The sequence below is a fragment of the Erythrolamprus reginae genome, chromosome 13, assembly GCF_031021105.1.
Source record: "Erythrolamprus reginae isolate rEryReg1 chromosome 13, rEryReg1.hap1, whole genome shotgun sequence".
Lineage (NCBI taxonomy): Eukaryota > Metazoa > Chordata > Lepidosauria > Squamata > Dipsadidae > Erythrolamprus > Erythrolamprus reginae.
Window position 1 is genome coordinate 5407687 of NC_091962.1, and position 26599 is coordinate 5434285.

At 42.5% G+C, this 26599-nt stretch overlaps 2 protein-coding genes across 2 annotated transcripts in view; one reads left to right on the plus strand and one right to left on the minus strand.

Annotated features, from left to right (window-relative positions):
• Positions 1-972: 972 nt before the first annotated feature.
• On the plus strand, positions 973-9535 carry LOC139175447 (potassium channel subfamily K member 1-like). The gene is made up of 3 exons (XM_070766572.1): positions 973-1202; positions 5310-5551; positions 9238-9535. Exons 1-3 carry the CDS (start codon positions 973-975, stop codon positions 9453-9455), a joined length of 690 nt encoding a protein of 229 aa, XP_070622673.1. The 3' UTR covers positions 9456-9535.
• A 1638-nt stretch (positions 9536-11173) lies between these two features.
• Positions 11174-26599, minus strand: part of EHBP1L1 (EH domain binding protein 1 like 1) — a 57548-nt gene continuing 42122 nt past the window's right edge. The window contains exons 13-19 of the mRNA XM_070766699.1: positions 25392-25440; positions 23660-23739; positions 19052-19172; positions 17918-18017; positions 15945-16018; positions 15004-15118; positions 11174-11871 (exon numbers count right to left, since the gene is read on the minus strand). Of these exons, the coding sequence (XP_070622800.1) occupies positions 11784-11871; positions 15004-15118; positions 15945-16018; positions 17918-18017; positions 19052-19172; positions 23660-23739; positions 25392-25440 (627 nt within the window). The 3' untranslated portion in view covers positions 11174-11783. The remainder of the gene's footprint in view (positions 11872-15003; positions 15119-15944; positions 16019-17917; positions 18018-19051; positions 19173-23659; positions 23740-25391; positions 25441-26599) is intronic.

Consider the following 26599-nt stretch of genomic DNA (forward strand, 5'->3'; position numbering starts at 1 on the left):
GATAATAATGATAATAAGTCTTCGGAGAGGGGCGGCATACAAATCTAATAAATTGAATTGAATTGAATTGAATAATCTCTTGTGCTTAAGCAGGAGATTGAAGACCTCTAAAGTCCGTAGTCCAACCTCCTGTATTATAATAATAATAATAATAATAATAATAATAATAATAATAAGGCGTGATTTCCTAGTGGCCTCCCATCCCACCTACATGGACCCTTAAGGCAGGTGAGTGAAAGCCTCCAGCATCAGGAGCATTCCAATCTTAAAGGCATGATCTCCTCGTGGTCTCCCCTCCTATTCTACAGGGACCCCAAAGGGCAGTCCAGAGCCTCCAACGGCAGGACCATTCTAGTCAGAAAGGAGTGATTTCCTAGTGGTCTCCCATCCCATCTACCTGGACCCTGAAATGGGGTGGGCGGGCAAGAGCCTCTAGTGTCAGCAGCATTCCTGTCTCAAAGGCGTGATCTCCTAGTGGTCTCTCATCCCACCTACCTGGACCCTGAAATGGGATGGGCAGGAGTGATTTCCTAGTGGCCTCCTGTCCCACCTACCTTGATCTTGAAGGCGGGTTGGCAAGAGTCTCCGGTGTCAGGAGCATTCCCGCCTCAGCAACATGATCTCCTCGTGGCCTCCCTTCCCATCCTACAGGGACCCCAAAGGGTGGGCCAGAGCCTCCATTGGCAGGACTATTCCTGTCAGAAAGGAGTGATCTCCTCATGGTCTTCCATCCCACCTCCCTAGACCCTAAAATGGGGTGGGCAGGAGTGATTTCCTAGTGGGCAAATACCCACTAGCGTTCCTGTCTCAAGGGCGTGATCTCCTCGTGGCCTCCCCTTCCCCCCCCCTTGCAGGCCATCCTCGACTTACGACCGTCAGGCAGGTCTCCCCCTGCCCCAAAGGGCCGCCGGGTCCAGCGTGGGCGGGGCTTGCGTGGGCGGGGCTGCTCACCTGCCACCTCAGCTCACCTGCATGGAGCCGGCGTGGCGGCGGCTTCGGCGTCCGGGGCGCTTCGAGTTGCTGCTGGGCGCCTACGGGCTCTACCTGCTGCTGGGCGCCGCCGTCTTGGCCGCCCTGGAGGCCCCCGCCGAGCGGGCCCTGGTGACCGCCCTGCACGCCGCCCGCGCCTCCCTCCTGGCCGAGCACCGGCGCTGCCTGTCCGGGGAGCAGCTGTCCGGGCTGCTGCGGCGGGTCCTGGCCGTGCGAGGCTACAGCGCCGCCTTCGCCCTGGGCAACGGCTCGGCCGGCCCAGCCTGGGACCTCCCCTCGGCCCTCTTCTTCGCCGCCGGCGCCCTCACCACCACCGGTCAGCGCCTCCTCACGACGCCCTTTTCCCCTCACAGAGTGGTCCAAGATTTCAAAATGGCCGCCTTTTCTGTGCCATTTGTAAACGGGGCTTTGATTGGTCCACCTGCTATTTTGATGTTTTGAACTGCCCCATCCATACCCCTTTGTATCCCACCCCAGCCCGAATTGGCTCTGCAAAGGACAGGTGATAACAGGACTATTGGAAGGGACCTCAGAGATCTTCTAGTCCAACCCCAGTTCAGGTTGGGTCTGCGCAGAGCAGGTATCCAGAGGAATAACTGTGTTGGAAGTGGCCTTAGAGGTCTTCTAGTCCAATCCCAGTCCAAGTTGGGTCTGCACAGGGCAGGTATTGGGGTGGGGGGAATAACCGTGTTGGAAGGGGCCTTGGAGGTCTTCTAGACCAGTGTTTCCCAACCTTGGCAACTTGAAGATATTTGGACTTCAACTCCCAGAATTCCCCAGCCAGCAAATGCTGGCTGGGGACTTCTGGGAGTTGAAGTCCAGATATTTTTAAGTTGTCAAGGTTGGGAAACACTGGTCTAGACCAACCCCAGCCAAAGTTGGGTCTGCGCAGGGCAAGTGTGGGGGGTGGGGGGAATAACCGAGTTGGAAGGGGCCTTGGAGGTCTTCTAGACGAACCCCAGCCCAAGTTGGGTCTGCATAGGGCAAGTATTGGGGTGGGGGAAATAACTATTGGGGGGGGGGAGATAACTGAGTTGGAAGGGGACATAGAGGTCTTCTAATCCAACCCCAGCCCAAGTTGGGTCTCCACAGAGCAGGTATCTGGAAGAATAACTGATTTGGAAGGGACCTTGGAGGTCTTCTAGCCCAACCCCCTGCTCATGCACTATTCATGGACCTGTGCAATCTATTCTCAAAAGCTTCCACTCTTGGAGCACTCACAACTTCTGGGGGCAAGCTGTTCCACAGGTTAATTGTTCTCACTGTTAGAAAATTTCTCTAGTTCTACGTTGTTTCTCTCTTGGTTTAATTTTCATCTATTGCTTCTTAGTCCTGCCTTGGTGTGGTCTGGAGAACAGGTTTTAATCAGAACAGAGCTGGAAGGGACTTTAAGAGGTCTTCTAGTCCAACCCCATCTCAAGTTGGGTCTGTGCAGGGCAGGTATCCAGGAGAATAACAAAGTTGTTATTCACCCCCTGCTCAAGCAGACCCAATGCTACTTTAGACAAATTAATCTCTTCTGAATTCACTCTGCTAGCTTGCTGAATTAATGATGCTTAAGGTTCTAGTCCCCATGATATAAGATGTTCCATTCACCGTCTGATTTGAATTACACCTTTGTTGTGAAGATAAACTTGGTTGTTGTGGGGACAAGAAGCTAAGAATCTGTTTTTCCTTCAAGTATATATATTTCTGACAAGTTTGTCAAGATTTTCAGAGTTCTTGACTCCAAATTTTGGGAAGAGACAGGGAAAAAAACCTTTATAAAATTGAATATTTTCAAAGCAGCCCTTTGCTGTTGCTGTTGTTGTTGTTTCCCCCTATTTTTCCTTGCAAAACAACAAGGTAACAGGCTGGGCCTGCTTTATTTACGGTTGTATGTCAAGGACTTCCAGAGAGAGAGTCTAGAAATTAACCAAATGTAGTAGTTGATTAGCTACGGAAGTTAACCTATCAGCCTGATTGATAATCAATCAATCAATGAATAATTCCAGTGATTGACTTAACTATTGTGGCAAGGAAAGTCATAAACTGTTGTGGCAAGAAAAGTAAGAAAAACTCAATTTACCAATAGTTTTGCTTAGTAAAAAGTATTTAAGGTCAGTTGTAGAGGATTTTTGTAGCTGCAGCTTTGCAGGCTGGGTTTCAAACCAACCAAGTCAATTGGGCACCGGTGTTTACTTTCTATTGAACAAGATTCTGTAGGTCACCGAGGCCCGCTGGGCATCATGTCCCTCTTATTATTATTTTTTGGGAGAAGCAAAGTAAATTTCTGGCATTTAGCCACAGCAAATAACATCACACTGCCTCAGTCCTTAAGAACAAATCCATTGTGAGTTTCCGGGTTTCCTTGAGTTATAATTTGCTCTTTTTGACACTCTTATAACCCTATAAGGAAAGAGAGAGTTCCTAGAGAGATTTTGATGTTTACAAAATTTCACTTGGAATACAGCTAGTCCCATATTATTACACAACTGCAGCCAAAATAGAGATGCTTGTTGAGTGGGTTTTGTTCCGTTTTATGACATTTCTTGCCACGTTTGTTAAAGGAATCACCGCAGTTGTTAAACGGGTAACACTTTGGAGTGTTTTGGAGAATGGAATGGAGTGGAGTGGAGTAGAATAGGATAAAAATAAGGAAAGTGTTGTGGTTAGCTCTGGCCCAGCTCCTGCCCCAAGGACTGTGGATGTGGGGGAGACATCCACATGCTGCAGGCCTGTTTTGCCCCCCCCCCCTGGTGGAATCTGATGATGAAGGCTCCTCTGACCAAGAAGACATGAGTGACAGGGAGGAGGAGAGTGTGGCAGACAGCTCAGAAGGAGATCAATTATCTAGCTCCTCCTTGGATTCAGAACAAGAGTTAATGATACAGCCACGCATGCGGAGAGCGATGCATAGGCAGCAACAACTGAGAGATTATTATCAAAGAAAATGAGGCCACCTGGGGTTGGGTGGGGCTGTGGTCATTAGTGAGGCTGCTATGAAGAGCAGCCTGTGGGTTTGGCCATTGTGGAGGATTATCTGATCATAGTGTTTCGTGCCTGCTTTGCTGACTTTGATCTTTTGTGTGCTGATTTCCCCCCGCTTTGAAACTAAACCAGGGCAAAGTGTGTTTCACTTTGTGAAAGAAGGAGGACTGTGAATTGCCTCACAGCTGCAAGTTAAGTATCACAGAACTGATAAGGGACTTGTACAAATTACCAGTTTGTTTGGAGACGAGTGCTCTTGGCTATACCAAAAGAGGGCTTGGTTTAAGTGAATTTTCATTATAAAGAACATTGTTTTGAATTTTCAAACGTGTGTGTGTCTGAAATTTGTACCTGTGAATTTTTGGGAGGAGTGTACCAGAGAGCCCAACAGAACAGGAAAGGAAAGGAGAAAGGAGAGAAGAGTGGAGTGGAATTAGAATAGAATAGAATAGAATACAATATAGAATAGTGGAATGAAGATATTCCACTATTCTATATTGTATTGTATTGTATTGTATTGCATTCTATTCTATTCTATTCTATTCTAATGGAATAGAAAATAGAATGCAAGAATGGAATGAAATGGAACGGAACAGAATAGAAAATAGAGTGGGATGAAGAATAAAGAATAGAGTAGAGTAGGATACAATAGAATAGAATAAAGAATGGAATAGAATACAAAAACAATACAATATAGAATAGTGGAATGAAAAACGGAATGGAATAGAATAGAAAAAACAGAATACAATATAGAATAGTGGAATGAAGAATGGGATGGGATAGGATAGGATAGAATCACAGGACAGGACAGTTGAAAGGGACGTTTGATCAGACCCCATACTCTGTGACAGCCCCTCAAGTACTGGAATACAGCTATACATCTCCCCCTAATCCTTCTCTTCTTTCAGCTAAACCAGGACTCCCCAAAGTTGCCAAATTTTTAAGACTTAGTGGACTTTCAACTCAACCCCCAGCCAGCATCGCATTATTTAGGGCATTAACTTTTTGTTAAAGACTCATCGACTTCAATTCCCAGCATCGCTAGCTGAGCAATTCTTAAAAGCCCACGAGTCTTAAAAAGCTGCCAACTTATGCGGAGACCCCTGAAGTTAGACCTACCTGGCTAGTGGCCATCATTCCTCGCGGAGTTTAGCTTCCAGATTTTTTAACCCTCTCTGTCGCTCCTTGATTCTAGGTTACGGAAACTTGATTCCTCTCTCGGACAGGGGCAAAATTATCAGCATCTTTTATTGCCTTGTGGGCATCCTGGCGACCATATTGCTTGTCCGATGTTTACTCCGCTGCCTGCTGCCCATCTTAACGTACCGGCCGGTGCAATACATTCACAGCCGCTGGGGCTTCCCGAGGGGACATGTGGCCTTGGGTCACTCGGTGGGGCTGGGCCTGGCCACCCTGACGCTCTTCATGGTCATCCCAGCCATCTGTTTCTGGGTCTTGAAGGAGAAGTGGACCTTCCTGGACTCCATCTACTTCTGCTTCATCTCGCTCAGCACCATCGGCCTGGGGGATTTCGTACCCCACGTCACCTCTCCTCCAGCGCTTAAAAGGTTTTATGAGATGACCATCACGTGTAAGTGCCCGGGAGTTAAAAAACGGGAGGGTTGGCCGCCAGAATCGTTATCGCCAAACCAGAAGAGGTCCCTTAAATGGTTCCCCTACCCAGCCGCCGCTTTGCTGTTGGCTCATTTGGCTTGGAGAGGTCCAGTAAACAGAATTACAGCTAAGAGGGGAATGGAGACATTTTTATTTTTATTTATTTATTTTGTCCAATACAGAATAATACACAATGAAGGTTATAGAAGATATAGTAGAGAAGAAATACTGTACAAGATATAGGAGAAACTATAGGACAGGGGACGGAAGGCACTCTAGTGCACTTATGTACGCCCCTTACTGACCTCTTAGGAATCTGGAGAGGTCAATCGTGGATAGTCTAAGGGTAAAATGTTGGGGGATAGGGGATGATACTACAGAGTCCGGTAATGAGTTCCATGCTTCGACAACCCGATTACTAAAGTCATATTTTTTACAGTCAAGTTTGGAGCGGTTAATATTAAGCTTGACTCTGTTCTGTGCTCTTGTGTTGTTGTGGTTGAAGCTGAAGTAGTCTTTGACAGGCAGGACATTGCAGCATATGATCTTGTGGGCAATAGTTAGATCATGTTTAAGGCATCGTAGTTCTAAGCTTTCAAGACCCAGGATTGTAAGTCTAGTTTGGTAGGGTGTTCTGTTTCGAGTGGAGGAATGAAGGACTCTTCTGGTCAAGTATCTTTGGACATTTTTAAGGGTGTTAATGTCTGAGATGCGATATGGGTTCCAAACAGATGAGCTGTATTCGAGGATGGGTCTGGCGAAAGTTTTGTAAGCTCTGGTAAGTAGTGTGAGCTCTCCAGAGCAGAAACTACGTAGGATTAGATTAACAACTCTTTAGATTTAACCCAGTTGGAAGGGACCTTGGAGGTCATCTAGTCCAACCCCCCCCCAAGCAGGAGACCCTACACCATTTTTGACAGAGGGCAAGCCAGTCTCTTCTTGTAAGTCTCAAGTGTTGGAAGTTCCCATGACTTCTGAGGGCAACTTCTGTTGCATTGGTTGTCACAAAACTTCTCCTTATTTCCAGGTTGAATCTCTCCCTGATCAGTTTCCACCCATTATTCCTTGTCTGGTGCTTTGGAAAATAGGTTGACCCTCCTTCCTCCTCTCTGTGGCAGCCCCTCAAATATTGGAAGATGCTCTTATGTTTGCCCTGGTCCTTCTCTTCACTAGGCTAGCCATGCCCAGTTCCTCTAACCATTCATCGTATGTTTTAGCCTCCAGGCCTTTGATCATCTTAGATTTACAGCTTAACAGAGTTGGAAGGGATCTTGTAGGTCATCTAGTCCAACCCCCCCAAGCAGGAGACCCTACACCATTTCTGACAGATGTCAGTCCAGACTCTTCTTGAAAGCCTCCAGGGATGAAGCTCCCAAAACTCCCAAAGGCAACTTGAGTTCCATTGGTTGATCAGAAAATCCATCCTTATTTCTAGATTGAATCTCTCCTTGGTCAGTTTCCATCCATTATTCCTTGTCTGGCCTTCCGGTGTCTTGGAAAATAGCTTGACCTCCTTCCTCCTCTCTGTAGCAGCCCTTCAAATATTGGAAGATGCTATCATGTCTCCCCTGGTCCCCCATAGCAGGGGCCCCCATAATCTGCACCGTTTCGGATAGTCCTCAACATACACGGCTACATTTGAACTTACAAATCTGTTGCTAAACAATTGTTAAGTGATTTTTGCTCGGTTTTATTTCCTTTTGGGCTGCCCTACATTTAATCAAATAGAAAATAGAATAGAATGAAATCAGAATAGAATAGAATAGAGAATAAAATAGAATAGAATAAGAAATAGGAATAGAATAAAGAATAAAATAAAGAATAGAATAGAATAAGGAATAGGAATAGAATGAAATCAGAATAGAATAGAGAATAGAATAAGAAATAGGAATAGAATAAAGACTAAAATAGAGAATAGAATAGAATAAAGAATAAAATAATTAGAATAGAATAAGGAATGGGAATAGAATGGAATCAGAATAGAATAGAGAATAGAATAAGGAATAGGAATAGAATAAATAATAAAATAAATAGAATATAATAAGGAATAGGAATAGAATGAAATCAGAATAGAATAGAATAGAGAATAGAATAGAATAAATAATAAAATAAATAGAATAAGGAATAGGAATAGAATGGAATCAGAATAGAATAGAGAATAGAATAAGGAATAGGAATAGAATAAATAATAAAATAAATAGAATAGAATAAGGAATAGGAATAGAATGAAATCAGAATAGAATAGAATAGAATAAAATAAGAAATAGGAATAAAGAATAAAACAGAATAGTGATTAAAATAGAGTACAGAATGGAATAGAATCAAATAGAAAATAGAATAGAATAAGAAATAGGAAGGGAATAAATAATAGAACAGAAATAGAATAGAATAGAATCCCTTATTGGCTAAGTGTGATTGAACATACAATGAATTTGTCTTTGGTGCCTATGCTCGCAGTGTACATAAAATAAAAGATTTTCAAGAATCATAGGGGGTTGTATTGGGGAATATTTGGGAAGCCAGATTCACTTAACTGTGTGACTAAATGAGCAATGCAGTGGTTCCTTTAACAGTGTCCTAAAATGGAACTAAACTCACTTCAGTGTTTCATTCTGCAAAGGGAATTCTGGGTTCCATTGTGGCTGTTGAGGATTACCTGTAGAAAAGGGCTGGTAGTCTAGAACCAGGAGATTAAAAGTACATGCTGTCACGCTTGTTTTGCATCTGAACAAATCACCAGGAAATGCCCAGATTATAAACTTGGCTGCAAGAGCTGAAAAAAAAAAAGATTTTTGGAAAGAGGCCAAGCCAAACGTGTTCCATGCTCTGGTGCAAAAAAACCAACAACTGCATAGAAATATCTTAGAATCATAGAATAACAGGTTTGGAAGGGACCTTGAAGGTCTTCTAGTTCAACCCTCTGACCGACAAATGGTTGTCCATCTTTTCTTGAAGGCTCCATTGATGGAGCAACCACAACTCCGGGAAACAAGCTGTTGTGTTTATCAATCCGTTTGTTGGTCTGTCTGTCTTCCTTATATCTAACTTTACAGTCACTATCTCTATCTATATGTCCGTCCATCCTATCTATCTATCTATCTATCTATCTATCTATCTATCTATCTATCTACCTACCTACCTGTATCTCTGTATCTATCTATCCATCTGTCCATCCATCAATCAATCCACCTATCTGTATCCATCCATCCATCCATCTGTCCATCCAACCTACCTACCTACCTACCTACCTATATTCATCTATCTATGTATCCATCCATTCACTGTCTAGAGTATCTATGAAACAGAATCATAGAGTCCTGGGGATGGAAGGGACCTTGGAAGTCTAGCCCAATCCCCTGCTGGAGCATGAGACCTTACACAAGTGTCCAACATTGGCAACTTTGTGGGCTTCAACTCCCAGAATTCCCCAGCCAAAAAGTGCTTGGGGAATTCTGGGAGTTGAAGTCCACTAGTTTTAAAAGTTGCCAACATTGGACAGCCTTGCTTTACAACCATTCTGGATAAACAATTGTCCAATCTCTTCTTGAAAACTCTCCAGTGATGGAGCCCTCACAATTTCTGGTGGCAAGCCGTTCCACTGATGAATTGTTCCGTCAGGTAATTTGAAAGTCACTTTTACCTTCTTTTTTTTCCTTTTTATAGGTTACCTGCTTACCGGTGTGCTAGCCATGCTTGTGACCCTGGAAACAATTAACCAGCTGCAAGAAGTCCGTGCGCTTCTCCATTTCTTCGCTCCGTCCCGCAGACCGACGCTGGAAGATGAGGATCGCGTGGGAATCGTGACCAGGGATCAACTTGCATTGTCCTCCAATCTTGAACCCTGCTCCCCAAAAGCTCTAACTGAAAGGGGTGCCCCTTAAATATGTTCCAAATCTCTCCAGCATACAGTATTTCGTACACCCTCACATTTTGTAAATATTTAAGAATATATTTTCCTGTGACAACAGTTGCCCGCAGTTTACATTACATTAATGGCTGTGTGTTGCATTATTTTGAGGGGACATCACATCTACACTGTTCTACAAGCTGCCTACTCACTACTTTTCATTGTACCCAAGTGTCACTTCTTCGGTGTTGTCGCATGAAGATATACTTAAATACTTACAAAGTATGAGGGGGTGTGTGTGTACTCACTTCTGTGACATACTGTAGGTAATCCATTGCTTACAACCACAACCGAGCCCCAAATTACTGTCGCCAAGTAAAACATTTTGTTAAGCGGGTTTGACTTCATTTTGTAACCTTTGTTGCCCAGTTGTTAAGTAAATCACTGCAGTTCAATGGAGAAAGTGAATCTGATTTCTCCGTTGATTTTTGCTTCTCCAAAGGTGATCCTATCGACTCCCGGACAATGCGACAATGTCATAAATATGAGTCCCTTGCCAAGCACCTGACCATGAAGGGTGCTAGAAGGGTGATAAGTGTGAAAAATGGTCGTAAGCCACTTATGTGACATTTGTCACTTTGAACGAATTGATGTAAATCCAGGACCTTGCGATAAGCAAAGTCAATGAAAAAGCCAGATTCACTTAACAAACGTAACCCTAACTAAACAGCTGGAATGATTCACTTAACAACCGTGGCAAGAAAGGTTGTAAAATTTAGCTTATATAGAGTAGAGTAGAGTAGAATTCTTTATTGGCCAAGTGTGATTGGACACACGAGCAATTTGTCTTGGTGCATATTCTCTCAGTGTACATTAAAAAAAATACAAATTTGTCAAGAATCATGTGGTATAACACTTAATGATTGTCATTGGGGTTAAATAAGCAATGAAGAATATTGATATAAATCTTAAGGATACAAGCAACAAGTTACAGTCATACAGTTCTAGGTGGGAGGAAAAGGGTGATAGGAATGATGAGAAAAAAATAATAGAAATAGAAGTGCAGACTTAGTAAAAGGTTTGACAGTGTTGAGGGAATTATTTGTTTAGTAGAGTGATGGCGTTCGGGAAAAACCTATTCTCGTGTCTAGTTGTTTAGTTTAATTAGTTTAGTTTAATTAACTGGATTTAACTATTGTATATCATTGTCTCTTTTATATTTTGTAAGCCGCCCCGAATCCTCAGAGAGGGGCGGCATATAGATCCAATCAATCAATCAATTATCAATCAATCAGTAAATAAGTAAGTAAATAAGAAAGTAAGTACTCTAAATAAAATAAATATAATGGAGTAAAACCCCCTTAACAAATGTTTCACAAATGTTTTACAGAAATTTGTGGTCATAACTGCAATTTTTCTTTTCAGTCCCGTTGTAACTTTGAATGGTCATTAAACAAATAGTTGTAACTGAAGGACTTATCCTGTACAATAATAGAATCCGTGCTGGGAATGAAACCTAGAAACCTAGAAGATTGGCGGCAGAAAAAGACCTCATGGTCCTTATACTATTTCCTGTATTTTATCTTAGGATGGATCGATGTTTATCCCAGGCATGTTTAAATTCAGTTCCTGTGGATTTACCAACCACGTCTGCTGGAAGTTTGTTTCAAGCATCTACTACTCTTTCAATAAAATAATATTTTCTCACCACCGCCCCTCCTTCTGTCCCTTTGCATCACTCACCTGTTGTTCGTATTTTCCAAAACAATTTATTCCGAAATTGTCCAGTACAAATTTAGTGCAAATATCCAAATTTTACAGAAGAGGTGGGCGTTAAGCTTTGCCCATTTAGCCCGATTTTGGCACTAGGAGAATTTCAAGGCACTTGGTGGCTTTGGTACCATCAAGCGTGGATTGTTCTGCTTTGTTTTTAAAAAGGAAACATTCCAAAAAAAAAAAAAAAGGTAAAAGGCGGTTTCTGACAAAAGCTTGACCATCCAAAACGGGAGGGAAGGGACCCGTTTTCTTCGAACTCAGAACCGCCTAGCATGCAACGCAGGCAGGCAGGCACAAACACGGGAACACACACACAAACCAATAAATAAGTTTCTAAAACAAATCAAGAGAAAAATCCCCCATCAAAAGTTTTTTTTCCCCCCTCAGGATGCTTTGGGGGTTTTTTTTTTAAAAAAAAATCTAAGTGCATCTTAATTTATCTTCGCCCCCATCTCAAAAGTGGGGGGAAAGTCCATAGAGCATGAACAGAGCGCAGCAAGTCGCAGCAGCCACTGGAAGGCAAAAAGGATGGGTGTCGGTTTCGGGCTTTTCTCCTCACACCGCAAGGCCGTCGCCGGAGACCTTCTCAGCTGACGCGGCATTTTTCCCGCCGACTCATCTTGTGACGCCGCTGCTGTAAACCCCGTTCCAGTCTGGCGTCTTCTTCCAAAGCTCTGGGAGATTTCGGGGAGGGCGGGACAGGAAGGGAGACAGGAGGAAAGGGGACCACAAGGAAAGCTTTGTTAGGCCTCTCCCTTGTTTTTCTTTTTTTTTCTTTTATTAGGTTTATATTCTTTTTAATTTATTTAGGTTTATTTATATCCTGCCTGTGTTGCTTTTAGAAATAACTCGAGGGAGCAAACGTATCTAAGATTCCTTTTCTCCTATTTTCCCCACAACAACCACCTTGTGGGGAGATTTTGGCCAGCGATAAATCCAATCTATTCCCTGCTTACTGAACTGTTGGTAATCACTTTAGTAACTCAGTGGTTCTCAACCTGTGGGTCACGAGTCGCGACCCCTTTCACTGGGGTCCCCTAAGACCAGGGGTAGGCAAAGTTGGCTCTTCTAGGACTTGCGGACTTCAACTCCCAGAATTCCTGAGACAATCATGCTAGCTCAGGAATTCTGGGAGTGGAAGTCCACGTGTCATAGAAGAGCCAACTTTGCTTACCCCTGTCTAAGACCATCGGAAAATACAGTGGTACCTCTACCTAAGAACACCTCTACTTACGAACTTTTCTAGAGAAGAACCAGGTATTCAAGATTTTTTTGCCTCTTCTCAAGAACCATTTTCCACTTATGAACCCAAGCCTCCGAAACTGTAACTGGAAAAGGCAGGGAGAAGCCTCCGTGGGGCCTCTCTAGGAATCTCCTAGGAGGAAACAGGGCCAGAAAAGGCGGGGAAAAGCTTCCGTGGGGCTTCTCTAGGAATCGTCTGGGAGGAAACAGGGCCAGAAAAGGCAGGGGGAAGCCTCCATGGGGCTTCTCTAGGAATCTCCTGGGAGGAAACAGGGCCAGAAAAGGCAGGGAGAAGCCTCCATGGGGCTTCTCTAGGAATCTCCTGGGAGGAAACAGGGCTTCCTCCCTCCCTCCCTGTTGTTTCCCCAATCACACACATTATTTGCTTTTACATTGATTCTTGTGGGAAAAATTACTTCTTCTTACAAACTCTTCTACTTAAGAACCTGGTCACGGAACGAATTAAGTTCGTAAGTAGAGGTACCACTGTATTTCCGAAGGTCTTAGAAACCGAGACGCCACTCCACTATAAATCCGATTAATATAAATCAAATAAATAAATAAATACATACACACACACACACACACAAATAAATAAATAAATAAACAAACAAACAAACAAATAATCATTTCCAGGCGGGTCCACCCACTACTGCAAAATGAAAAAAGAAAACGAAAGAAAATGTTACCATGGGAACTTCTGAGCATGCACAGAATCCGAATTTCGGGCACTGCACATGTGTCGCCATCTTTGTTTTCAGTTTTCTTTTTTTTTGGCAATTTTTAAAAAAAATAAATTCAGGACTCTGCATGCGAGTTAAGTTAGAACCCGTCCCTGAAGTTTCCTAATAATTTTATTATTTTATGGCTGGGGGTCACCGCAACATGAGGAAATGTATTAAAAGGTCACGGCGTTGGGAAGGTTGAGAACCACTGCGTTTGTAGTAGTAGTCCACCACCATAGTTATCAGTTCCCTGCCCCTTCCCAGCCAACATGCCCCTCCAAAGCCATAAACAAACTTTTTTTTTTAAGGAGGAAAGATTACAGTATTGAAGATGGGGTAATTCCCGACTTGATAATTATTGAATTAAAAACGATAGTAGTTTATGAGATAAGGTTTAAATTGAAAATTTGAAGATACATTGTATATGAGAAATTGAATTATTGATCTGCTTTGGGATAATGTTTTTTTTCCTCTTTTATTAGCTTTGAAATAATGCCTAAATGGAAAAAGTTTATTATGTGAAAGCTCGGTAATATATGAAATATTGATAATTAAGAAAATTATTGAAAATGGAAATGATAAGAATGCAATAAGTTTGATTCCATGTTTATACAAAAGCAGAGTAGAGTTTTTGATTATTGAAACGGATGTCCATGTGCCGCCTCTATGGTGGTTGAGGCAGGCAGGATTCCCATCGGTCCCATTTGTTGGTGGTCAAGGGAAAGGGAGGGTTTTGCCTTCTCTTTCTGCTCAAGATCCCCATGGACAATGGGTGGGCCACTGTCTGACACAGAATGCTGGACTCGGTGGGCTTTGGCCCGATTCAGCATGGCTCTTTTTAGGTTCTTATGATAAAAGATGAAGGGGGGCTGGACTAGAAGACCTCCAAGGTCTCTCCCAACTTTTTTTATTCTGTTCAGTACGTTAATGCCTTCATCACTATACTGCAGCGAAGGACCAGCAATAGGAAGGAACAACCTTTTTGGGGAATGAGAGGCGCTTGGCAAAGATAGGTGAGCTTGGCCCAAACTTGTATTCCCATTCTATTTTAATTTCAAGGAAAATTAGATTAAATGCCAGTTCCTCGGGCTCTTCAAATTTCCTTCCTTTTGAAAATCAAGTACAAATTGGAAGAAGACTTTTGGGAGGCCAAAGACAGAGAGTTGAGTGGTTAAAAAGGAGTATTACCCCTCACGCATTAGTTGTATCCTTTTAGCTAGAATATTTGGGCCGTGGGAAAGAAAGAAAAGAAAAAAAGAAAAGAAAGAGAGAAAGGAAGGAAGGAAGAGAAAGAGAAAAGGAAAGAGAAGGGGGGGGAAAGAAAGGGAATGAAGGAAGAAAAGCAGAGGGAAAGAAAGAAAAAGCAATAAAAGAAAAAGGGAAGAGGGAGAGGAATGAGGTAAGGAAGAGGAAAGAAAGATGAAAGGAAAAGAAAGGAAGGAAGGAGAGAAAGAAAGAAAGAAGAGGGGGGAAAGGAATAAAAAAGGGAAGAGGAGAGGAATGAAGTAGGGAAGAGAAAAGAAAGAAAGGGAAGGAAAGAGAAAAAAAGAAGAGGGAAAGAAAAAAGAAAAAGGAATAAAAGAAAAAAGGGAAGAAGTAAGGAAATAAAAGGGATAAGGAAAGAAAAAAGAAAGAAAGAGGAAGGAAGGAGAAAGAGAGAAGAAAAGACAGGAAAACAAAGGAGAGGATGAGAGATAAGGAAATAAAAGAGAGGAAGGAAGGATAGAGAAAGGCAAGGGAGAGGAAGAGAGAAAGAAGGAAAGAAGGACATAGAAGGAAAGAAAGAAATAAGGCAAGAAAGAGCGTAGGAAGAGACAAAAGAAAAAGACGCCAACTTACATACGCTCTTTGATATCTAGATCTCTGACTAATTCATCGCGCTGATTCACCAGTGAGACCAGTTCTTCCAGAAGGAGCTGCTCCCTTTGCCGCTGGGCTTCTGTTTTGAGCCAGTCTGCCGAGCAGAAAAAAAAACCCCAGGATTTCAATCAAGAGGTTCATTAAATAGATTTTTCCGGCTGCCTTCCCTGACCGAGTCAGGCAGAAAAGCAAATATACAAACAGCCGAATGATTCAATTTTTTCCCCCCAATTCAGAATATTTATTTTATTTTATTTATTTATCAGATTTGTATACCGCCCCTCTCCGTAGACTTCCATAGAGCTGGAAGGGACCTCAGAGGTCTTCTAGTCCAACCCCCCTGCTTAGTCAGGAAGCAGACTATCATTTCAGACAAGTGGATGTCCACTCTGTTCTTAAAAACCTCCAGTGATGGTGCATTCACAACTTCTAGAAGCAAGTTGTTCTGGTGATGGTTAAACCGTTAGGAAATTTCTCCTTAGTTGGATATAATTTAGTTTTGGACTTCAATAAGGCATTTGATAAAGTAAACCACACCCTTCAACTTGATAAAATGTGAAAAATGTGGGTTAGAATTAGATCACCACCAGATGGATTCTAGGCCAAAGCCCTAGTCAAGTAGGAGACCCTTCTCTCCTCCTCCTCCTCCTCAGAAGTCTCCAAGTCTCCTCAGACTTGGAAGGGACCTTGGAGGTCATCCAGCCCAACCCACCGTTCAAACAGGAGACCTTTCTCTCGGATCTGAATTGATCTGAATTACTACAACACCCCTGTAGGATAGGCCCTCTGGAGGCCTAAATGCCAACCTCCTTGAGCTTTTTTGTTCCAGGAAGTTATGATGAGCCCTAAGGCCCTTTTTTTTCTCTCTCAAGGGGTTGGGGGGGTTGGTTCCTCCATCCGGCTGAGAGTCCAGCCCTCACCTTCTATGGCCATCATGGCGCGAAGTTCACGACTCAGGAGTTCGAACCGTCGCTCCAGATCTTGCTCTTCAATCCTGGGAAAATAGAAGCCGCATACAAGTCTCAGGCCCAACACTCAAGCAACACATCCTAGATCTGAATGAATGAAATATTCTCATTGAATATTTCATTTGCACAGCTATTCCATTCGCACAACAGCATGTGAAATTGACGGTCAGTCAGTGTTGCTTCCTAAGTGGACAGTTTGATTTCGCAGAAGTTTGATTTACTTGGAGTTATATTCTGTTTTTTAAGTGTTCCCTTTATTTGATTTCACCACCTTGAATAATTTTCTTAAAGCCTCTCAGTGCTAGCCTTCATTTGAATATATGATTATCTCGGTTTATATTCTTATAGACTGTAAATATTTACTTTTGTTGTAAACTAGTAAGTGTCAAAAAAACTGGTTTACTAAAAAGTTCATCATGCTTCCTTTTTTAAAAAAAATTTAAGCATTGTTAATGTTTGGTAGCTTCTGCAATTTTTTTTCCTCGATTTTTTTGTATTTGCTTTATTTGAAGAGGCTGTTCAAGGAGATAATATTGTTTTCTGTTGTAGACTGATGCAATCTCTTAGAATGTCTTACCTGAAAAGCCTATTTGTACAGGTTCAAAATATAAAAATGGGAAATCCCAGGATTGTCTTTTACATTAGAGCACTGAATGATATCTTGTTTTTTCATGTCTTTCCACCCTCATAAAAAGAAACTGTGCTTCTTTTTGGTTCAAAACCACATTAGTCTAAGAAAGTACAGTGGTACCTTTTACCTAAGACGTACAGTGGTACCTCTACTTACAAACTTTTAAAGATAAGAACTGGGCGTTTAAGATTTTTTTGCCTCTTCTGAAGAACCATTTTCCACTTACAAACCCGAGCCTCCGAAACTGTAACCGGAAAAGGTGGGGAGAAGCCTCTGTGGGGCCTCTCTGGGAATCTCCTGGGAGGAAACAGGGCCAGAAAGGGAGGGAGAAGCCTCCGTGGGGCCTCTCTACGAATCTTCTGGGAGGAAACAGGGCTGGAAAAGGCTGGCAGAAGCCTCCGTGGGGCCTCTCTAGGAATCTCCTGAGAGGAAACAGGGCTGGAAAAGGCAGGGAGAAGCCTCCGTGGGGCCCCTCTAGGAATCTCCTGGGAGGAAACAGGGCTGGAAAAGGCAGGGAGAAGCCTCCGTGGGGCCTCTATAGGAATCTCCTGGGAGGAAACAGGGCCTCCACCCTCCCTGTGGTTTCCCCAAGTGCACGCATTATTTGCTTTTACATTGATTCCTATGAGAGTCCGCGCAACTGAATGGAGTTGAGCGTTTAGGGGCCAGGTGCCCTCTGTTCCGTCCCTCGGTTATCAACGCGCCCCATTTGAATGGACTTTATTTAATCAATGAACCAACTGCTAATAACTGGCTTAGTGGTGGAGGCACATGCACAAATCCAAAAGCAATCCTGGTGTCAGTTCAAAAAGGTTTGGCAAAGAGTCTTCCATGATAAGGAATCTGAAGCAGAGAAGCAGGGATTCACAAGACACCTCAGGACCGATGCCCAAGTCTAAATTATTGTTTCCTGCAGCCTTTCAGCTGCCTCTGCTGCCCTTAAGTAGGCTAGGGGAGTGGCCAATTAGCCCCCAGTCTTACTCTCGAGAAGATCTCCTCTGAAATAACCGTTCCTGTCTCTTGGAAGCCCTGCGAACTCGTGCATCAAAAAGAAGAGAAAACTCTTTTTCTTCATCCGTGCTATGAGGTGCTGGAGGTTCCAAAGGCCCGGAACCTTTGCCTCTGGCCCCGTGTCCTCGCCATCCTCCCCAATGTCCAACTCGGGTGCCAGGATCGAACTCACAGCCTCCTGATTGGGAGGCGAGAGCTCCAACCCATAGGCCACCACACCCCTCCAAGGACTACCTGTATATGTAAGTGTAATTGGACCGTGCTGTCTCTTTCTCCTACTCACAACAGCTGTAGCTGGTCCTGTCTCCGGATCAGGGCGTTCTTCTTATTGACCAGGGTGAACCATTCCTGGATCAATTCTTCCTCCTTCAATTTATTTGCACCTAAAAGGGGAAAACAAGGAAAGATGGGTGGGTGACCATTGGCTTCTAGTGCCCGACCCCATTGGTCTGCCTGGACCTCTGAGCATCTAACTCTCATCCCTACAGAAAAGATCACTTGAGGTTCCCTGTTTCCCGAAAAATAAGACCTCCACTAGTCAACAGAAAAAAATAATCAGCAAAGGACATATGTCTGTTTTATGGAGTTTGATGTGCCAATTCCAATGCTTCGTTTTGCTCAATGACATAAAGTTTCTGATATAGAAGCATTTTTGCTACTACATTAGTTTTACATTTTCAATGTATGTGGTAATTACTGTTTTCTTAATATCACCAGTATATTTTCTACACCTTATAATAATGATGCTGCTCCATGGAAACTATGCCTGGTACAGAATTCTGATACAGTATTTTAAATCAGACCAAAAATAAATAAATAAATAAATAATAAATAAGGTCAGAAGAAAGGTGAGAAAATATTATTTTACTGAAAGAGTTGTAGATGCTTGGAACAAACTTCCAGCAGACGTGGTTGGTAAATCCACAGGAACTGAATTTAAATACGTCTGGGATAAACACAGATCCATCCTAAGATAAAATACAGGAAATAGTATAAGGGCAGACTAGATGGACCATGAGGTCTTTTTCTGCCGTCAATCTTCTGTGATTCTATGATGTTTGTGCAGTCCCACAATCAGACAGTAGATGGCAGCAGAATCCCAAGGTGACTATATTTGTAATCTCATTTTCTGACATTCTAAAGTGGACTATAGCGCCCGGGGGTTTCACTCCCACCAATTAGAAGTAGCCCTCGATTTACAACAGTTCGTTTAGTGACCAATTTGCAACAGCAGTGAAAAAAGTGCACTAAGATCGTTTTTTCACACTTAACGACCATTGCAAGCCTCACATGAGTTACATACTCCCATGCCGCCGCCTCTGATTCGGCTGCTGAAAGGGCCGGCGTCCGACAGGCCCCAACAGCCAAGGGCACACCTGGAAACATCTGCCAACTGCTGCTGTTGTTTTTGCCTCACCTGTTTCCATCAGGCCCCGCAGCTCCTTCTCCACCACCGCTGCCCGCCCGTCAATCTGCTTCTGTTCGTTTTCCAGCGCCCGCAGTTCGGCGACCACGTACTGGCTGGTGTCTTGAAATTTCTACGGTCGAGAAAAAGAAGGCACAGGTCACGTAACAACAACCTCTACAAAAGACATAACCTAACAAACCACATAACTCGATGAACCAATTAATATCTAATTATTGTTCCTTTAGCAGTCTTAACCTATCGTTGTATTTTTACACCACTGTTATTCTTAATTTCATACTTTAAAACATTTATTACATTTGTTACAATTTTTTATTTTAAGTTTTATCCCTATTTCAGTTAGTTATGTATCTCTTTATTTATCTGCGTGTAAAACATCTCATTTTGTTTTGTTTTTGCAATCCAACCAGTCCATACCATTTGGACTGAATGTTGTACAAATCGGTTTCATTATTATTATTATTATTATTATTATTATTATTATTATTATTATTATTATTATTTAGATTTGTATGCCGCCCCTCTCCGCAGACCCGGGGTAGCTCACAACAGTGATAAAACAATATATAATTATATATATTATCTTTTATTTGCATAGTTAATCTGTTCATTTCTGCACATTCTAAAATCTTATTTATAATTGTTAGGTTAGTAGGGGCTGTTTCTTTTCTCCAAAGTTGGGCTTTAATGTAATCCTGGTTGCCATGAGTACTGCAGGCCACTAAAGCTGACCGCTAGATCTGCAGGTCAGCAGTTCAAATCTCATCACCGGCTCAAGGTTTACTCAGCCTTCTATCCTTCCGAGGTGGGTAACATGAGGATCCAGATTGTGGGGGCAATAGGCTGGCTCTGTTAAAAAAGTGCTATTGCTAACATGTTGTAAGCCGCCCTGAGTCTAAGGAGAAGGGCGGCATTAAAAAAAAGTGAATGAATGAATGAATAAATAAATAAATATAATGAGATACTAGTTATTTCTGTTTTTGCTTTCATCCATAATACCTAATAAGACCATTTTCAGTTTTAACTCTATTTTTTTTGTGTTGTAATCTTGGTTAACCATCTCTGGACCCTCCCCCCCAATAGATTCTGGCTTCTGGGCATGTCTGCCATGTTACACCAACACTCCGCAGTCTGCATTGGTTGCCGATCAGTTTCCGGTCACAATTCAAGTGTTGGTTATGACCTACAAAGCCCTTCATGGCATCGGACCAGAATATCTCCGGGACCGCCTTCAACTAAACAATGTCGTTTGGCGGGACCCAGAGGAAGAGCCTTCTCTGTGGCGGCCCCGACCCTTTGGAACCAACTCCCCCCAGATATCAGAGTTGCCCCCACCCTCCTTGCCTTTCGTAAGCTCCTCAAAACCCACCTCTGTCGTCAGGCATGGGGGAATTGAGACTTTCCCTTCCCCCTAGGCTTATAAAATGTATGCATGGTATGTCTGTATGTATGATTGGTTTCTTAAATTGGGGTTTTTAAATTAACTTAAATATTAGATTTGTTTACATTGTATTATTGTTGTTGTTAGCCGCCCCGAGTCTACGGAGAGGGGCGGCATACAAATCTGATAAATAAAATAAAATAAAATAAATAAATAAATATGGTGACACAAGTATGGCTTCTGATTTTAAAAAATGATGGTTCTAGTCCTCAAGGTAATGTCTTAAAAGAAAGAAAGAAAAACATCTATCAATTGCATTCCCTCATTTTGCAATTGATTTATTTTCTTTTCCTTAATATTTTTTCCCTCTGATCTGGAGAAATTGTCCATGGGAATTGGGAATGGCTTTTCCAAGGCTGAGGTCACGCAGAGTTCTTGCAGTTCAGTTGTGAAATGAATTGTTTCCTGTCCTGTTTAAACAGACAATCCTCCTGGGCATCTCAGCTCTGCCCAGAAAAAGGGGAAGGGGGAAAGATCGTTCTCTCTGAATTTGAACTCGTGATCACAACAAAACAGTGTCTTGTTCTTCTTTTTCCTTCAGCCCACAAAGAGAGGAAGGAAACGTCAACAACAGTTGCTCAATGTCCACATGATCTGACGGGCATCACGAGATGCCCTTCGCCAGGAGCTCGTGTTCTCAGACCTCAAGAGGGCTAGAAACTTTCCGGGTTCGAAAAAGCAGAATTTCTCAAGAATACTGAAGGGATTTTGAGCTTCCAAGTTGCTATTTTTGCAAATATCTTTACAAAAATACTCATTTGGTGTTTGAACATGTTGGGTAAACCCCAAAGAGAAATTTGAATTGGTGTCACTGTAGCTTGGGCACCATAGGGTTGGACTAAATGATCTCTAAGTATGCAGGAAGTGTTGCGATGGTATTTGGGAACCAGAATTTCAGTTGCTAAGCTCAATTTTACAAACTTTTTTAGCCAAGATATTTAAAAGCAAATCACCGTGGTTATTAAATAAATCACATGGTCGTTCAGGAAAATCCTTTAAATGTTAAATTCGAAATGAAATTAGTTTTAATGCTAGATTTTTAAACTCGAGTTCAGTTTAAGTTTCATTTGAATTTTTAAAAACTGAAAGTAAATTCAGTGCAATGCTACAGTTTGAAATTTAAACTGAATTAATTCACATCGTAAATCTTTAAATTTTAATTGAATGTGATCAGATATGTGCTGTGGGGCCTGGCTTCCCAATTAATAGCAAAGAGTTATAAGTATTTGTAATGATTTAATTGGATGAAATACAAGAATATAAGAAAGTAAGAAATGTGGAAATGAAATTAATAAGTGCTAATTGAGTATGGAGTAAAATTGAACATGTGCAGTTAGTAAATATATACTGTATCACCAAGAAGGATAGGGAAAAGATTGAAATTTGCTTGATTTTGTTTGTTTCTTTAGATTTTAATAATAGAGATTACTTAAGGGTTGTTGTTTTTTTTAGAAAAATGTATAAAGAGAGGAAGGAGGCACTACAGCTTAGTGTTTAAGATGTCAGAGATATTGCTTTTATTAAATATTTAAAGGAACATTAACAATGAAATTTAATTAGAAGATAATTGACAAAATTAGAAAGTTTGGCAGTGAGGAGAAATTATTTATTCTGAAATTAAATAGGTTTGAATTAAGAATTTTTAAAAATTATATATGACTTATTAACAATCTATTTCTTTTGATTGTACTGAAAATAGAAGGTATATTGTATTGGATGAAGGTACGTGGAGAGAAAAAAAATAAAAAATATTATCCACAAATTAATAGCAAAAGAAAAAAAAGGAACTCTGGACCCCAGAAAGCAAAACAAAGAGCTCAGATGTTAGGCTTGTATTCACTTTGTTTTACAATTCCTGTTTTACAAAAGATCAGCCTGCCAACTTCCTTCCTGGCCAAACTTCCTGGAGTTAATTTAATTTTACAGCTGGATTTTTATTTTTATTTTTTTCAGCTCAACCTTATCGCTCCGTGGTTAGACCTTGAAGAAATGTTTTTTTGGGTTTTTTAAATTGTTTATTTATATCTCCCTGTTATAATTATTTTTACGAACAACCCAAGCTGGCTAATGTATCCAACACATCTTTCTCCTCCTGTGTTTCCCTGCGGCGACAACCCTGTGAGGTGGGATGGGCTAAGACAGAGAAAGGGACCAAGTCACAAAGCTGGATATTCATGGCTAAGGCGGGACTGGAACTCACAGCCTCCTAGAGTTACCCAACTGACTTTATTGGTCTGAGGCAGGGCTTGAACTCACTGTTATCTGCTGATTGGCCCAAAATCACCCAGATAGTCCTTATGCCTAAGGCGGAACTAGAATTCACCGTCTCCTGGTGAGTGGCCCAAAGTCACCCAGCCAGCTTTCATGTCTAAGGCGGGACTAGAACTCCCAGTCTCCTGGTGATTGGCCCAAAGTCACCCAGCCAGCTTTCATGTCTAAGGCGGGACTAGAACTCCCAGTCTCCTGGTGATTGGCCCAAAGTCACCCAGCCAGCTTTCATGTCTAAGGCGGGACTAGAACTCCCAGTCTCCTGGTGATTGGCCCAAAGTCACCCAGCCAGCTTTCATGTCTAAGGCGGGACTAGAACTCCCAGTCTCCTGGTGATTGGCCCAAAGTCACCCAGCTGGATGTGATGTTTAAAGCAGAACTAGAACTCATTGTCTCCTGGTGATTGGCCCAAAGTCACCCAGGCCTAAGGAGGGACTAGAACTCTCAGTCTCCCGGTGATTGGCCCAAAGTCACCCAGCTGGCTGTGATGCATAAAGTAGAACTAGAACTCTCACAGTTTTCAGGCCTAAGGCAGGACTAGAACTCTCAGTCACCGAGCCGGCTGTGATGCTTAAAGTAGAATTAGAGCTCATTGTCTCCTGGTGATTGGCCAAAAGTTACCCAGTCAGCTTTCATGCCTAAGGCGGGACTAGAACTCACTGCCTCCTGGTGATTGGCTCAAAGTCACCCAGCCAGCTTTCATGCCTAAGGCGGGACAAGAACTCACTGTCTCCTGGTAATTGGCCCAGTCACTCAGCCTAAGGTGGAATTAGAATTCAGACCCTCCATTTTCTAGCCTCATGCTTTTACCACTAGGCCAAACTGCTTATTCTCTCCGAAAGAAACCATCAACTCTCCCCTCATCCTAAGGCTCTCATTCTGCCTCTTACTAGAATTTCTTCTTCGTGGTTGCTGTTTTTCAACTCGGAGTCCAGAGGTTGCTCGGACGAGGAAAGAACGATGGGAGAAGCTACATGGAAGAAAGCAAAGATTAGTCTTGGCAATTTTTAAATAGTGCCGTAGTTTTCGGAGTATAAGACGCACCTTTTCCCCCTCTAAAAGAGGCTGAAAATACAGGTATTTTATGCTCTGAATGTAGCTTTTTCAAAGCGTTTTGTTTTTTCAGCCCTAACAATCTTCCCAATTCCTCCCGGCTTGCAGGTTTGTTTTCACTGCTACTCCCACCAAAAAAGGGGTTTTTTTTAGCCCTAAGGAGGTACTAAAGATCTTCCTGGCTTGCAGGATTTTTTCATTCCTACTCCCTCTGATGAAGGGCTTTTTCCCAGCCCTAAGGAGGTGCTAAGTCTTTGCAGGCTTGTTTTCATTGCTACTCTCTCCGAAAAAAAGGTTTTTTTCAGCCCTAAGGAGGTGCTAAAGATCTTCCTGACTTGCAGGCTTGTTTCATTGTTACTCCCTCTGAAAAACGTTTTTTTCAGCCCTAAGGAGGTGCTAAAGATCTTCCTGACTTGCAGGCTTGTTTCATTGTTACTCCCTCTGAAAAAGGTTTTTTTCAGCCCTAAGGAGGTGCTAAACATCTTCCTGACTTGCAGGCTTGTTTTCATTGCTACTCCCTCTGATGAAGGGCTTTTCCCCAGCCCTAAGGAGGTGCTAAGTCTTTGCAGGCTTGTTTTCATTGCTACTCTCTCCGAAAAAAGGGTTTTTTTCAACCCTAAGGAGGTGCTAAAGATCTTCCTGACTTGCAGGCTTGTGTCATTGTTACTGCCTCTGAAAAAGGTTTTTTCAGCCCTAAGGAGGTGCTAAAGATCTTCCTGACTTGCAGGCTTGTGTCATTGTTACTCCCTCTGAAAAAAGGTTTTTTTCAGCCTTAAGGAGGTGCTAAAGATCTTCCTGACTTGCAGGCTTGTTTCATTGTTACTCCCTCTGAAAAAGGTGTTTTCAGCCTTAAGGAGGTGCTAAAGATCTTCCTGACTTGCAGGCTTGTTTCATTGTTACTCCCTCTGAAAAAGGTGTTTTCAGCCCTAAGGAGGTGCTAAAGATCTTCCTGACTTGCAGGCTTGTGTCATTGTTACTCCCTCTGAAAAAGGTTTTTTCTTTCAGCCCTAAGAAGGTGCTAAAGATCTTCCCAGCTTGCAGGTTTGTTTTCATTGCTACTCCCTCCAAAAGAGGTTTTTTCCCAGCCCTAAGGAGGTACTAAACATCTTGCTGGCTAGCAGGATTTTTTCATTCCTACTCCCTTTGAAGAAGTTTTTTTTTCCAGCTGTAAATCTTTGCAGGCTTATTTTCATTACTACTCTCTCCGAAAAATGTTTTTTCAGCCCTAAGGAGGTGCTAACAATCTTCCTGCCTTGCAGGATTTTTTCATTGCTACTCCCTCCAAAGGTTTTTTTTCAGCCCTAAGTCTTTGCAGGTTTGTTTTCATTGCTACTCCCCCAAGTATTTTTATTTAGCCCTAACCAGAGGATAAGATAATGTGCTGAAGCCGACCTATTTTCCTCCACCCAAACTAAGGTGCGTCTTATACTCTGAAAAATACAGTACTGTATATCCTGTTACTGGTGTGTCCCTTGTGAATCTCATGACACAAACTATTGTCCTATTAAGGCTATTGTCCTCAGCAATATTTATTTGCAATTGTAGACTCCTGCCCCCTCCCCAACTCACCTGGTTGTTTCGTTTGTCGGGCTTTTATCCCCTCGTTGCAAACATTGTCCTGGATAAAGGAGAATAAGAGGCATTGATTCTCAACCCAGAGAGCATTCGATCCCAGCAAACCACAGAGGCAGTCCTCCACTTACAACCGTTTGTATAGTGACCGTTCCAAGTTACAACGGTACTGAACAAAAGGGACTTTCGACCGTTGCCGCATCGCCACAGTCAAAATCCGGGTGCTTGGTGACTGACTCTTAATTATGACAGGTCGGGGGATTAGATTAGATTTATTAGATTTATGAAACAATATACAACAAATCTAATATTTAAAAGTAACTAAAACCCCTGATTAAAAAGCAAGACATACACACAAACATACCATGCATAAACTGTATAGGCCTGGGGGAGATGTCTCAATTCCCCCATGCCTGACGGCAGAGGTGGGTTTTAAGGAGTTTACGAAAGGCAAGGAGGGTGGGGGCAATTCTAATCTACGGGGGGAGCAGGTTCCAGATGGTCGGGGCCGCCACAGAGAAGGCTCTTCCCCTGGGTCCCGCCAAACGACACTGTTTAGTCAACGGGACGTGGAGAAGGCCAACTCTGCGGGACCTAACTGGTTGCTGGGATCCCCTTTGGTGAGCATTTGACAAGCAAAGCTCAGGGGCAAACCAGATTCACGTATCAACCGGGTTACCAATTGAAGAATTGCAGTGATTCGCTTAACAACTGTGGCAAGAAAAGCTGTATGTTCTGGTCTAGCTGATGCAAATCCACACCTCTCTTCTCAAGGCTTTGATTTTTCAAACAAGTAACTCTTTTATTCTCTTTTACACTGACGAGTTGGTAACAATTACACGTTGCAAGCGTTGCAAGATAAATCTTACGATGCAAAGTCACATTCCAAGCTAATGAGCTGAAGATGCAAAGCTATAAATCTCTCCAACAAGCGTAGGGGTGTCTCAGTATTATTAGGTTTTGTTCAGAGTTCTTTCTAATCTAAATTAGCACAGTTTGTCATGGTTTATTAAAAGCGTACTTTTCTGGAGCTAGGAATTCAGGCCATATTTCAACTACGCAGTTTGTCCAAAAGCAAGCATCTCTTCCGATCATCTCTGGAAATTAAGTCTCACCTTTTACACAATTCTAACAACTGCAGATCCAAATATTTTTCCCAGTAATTTCTTCTCTTCTTTTAGCGAACCTCCTGAACCTAGAATTAA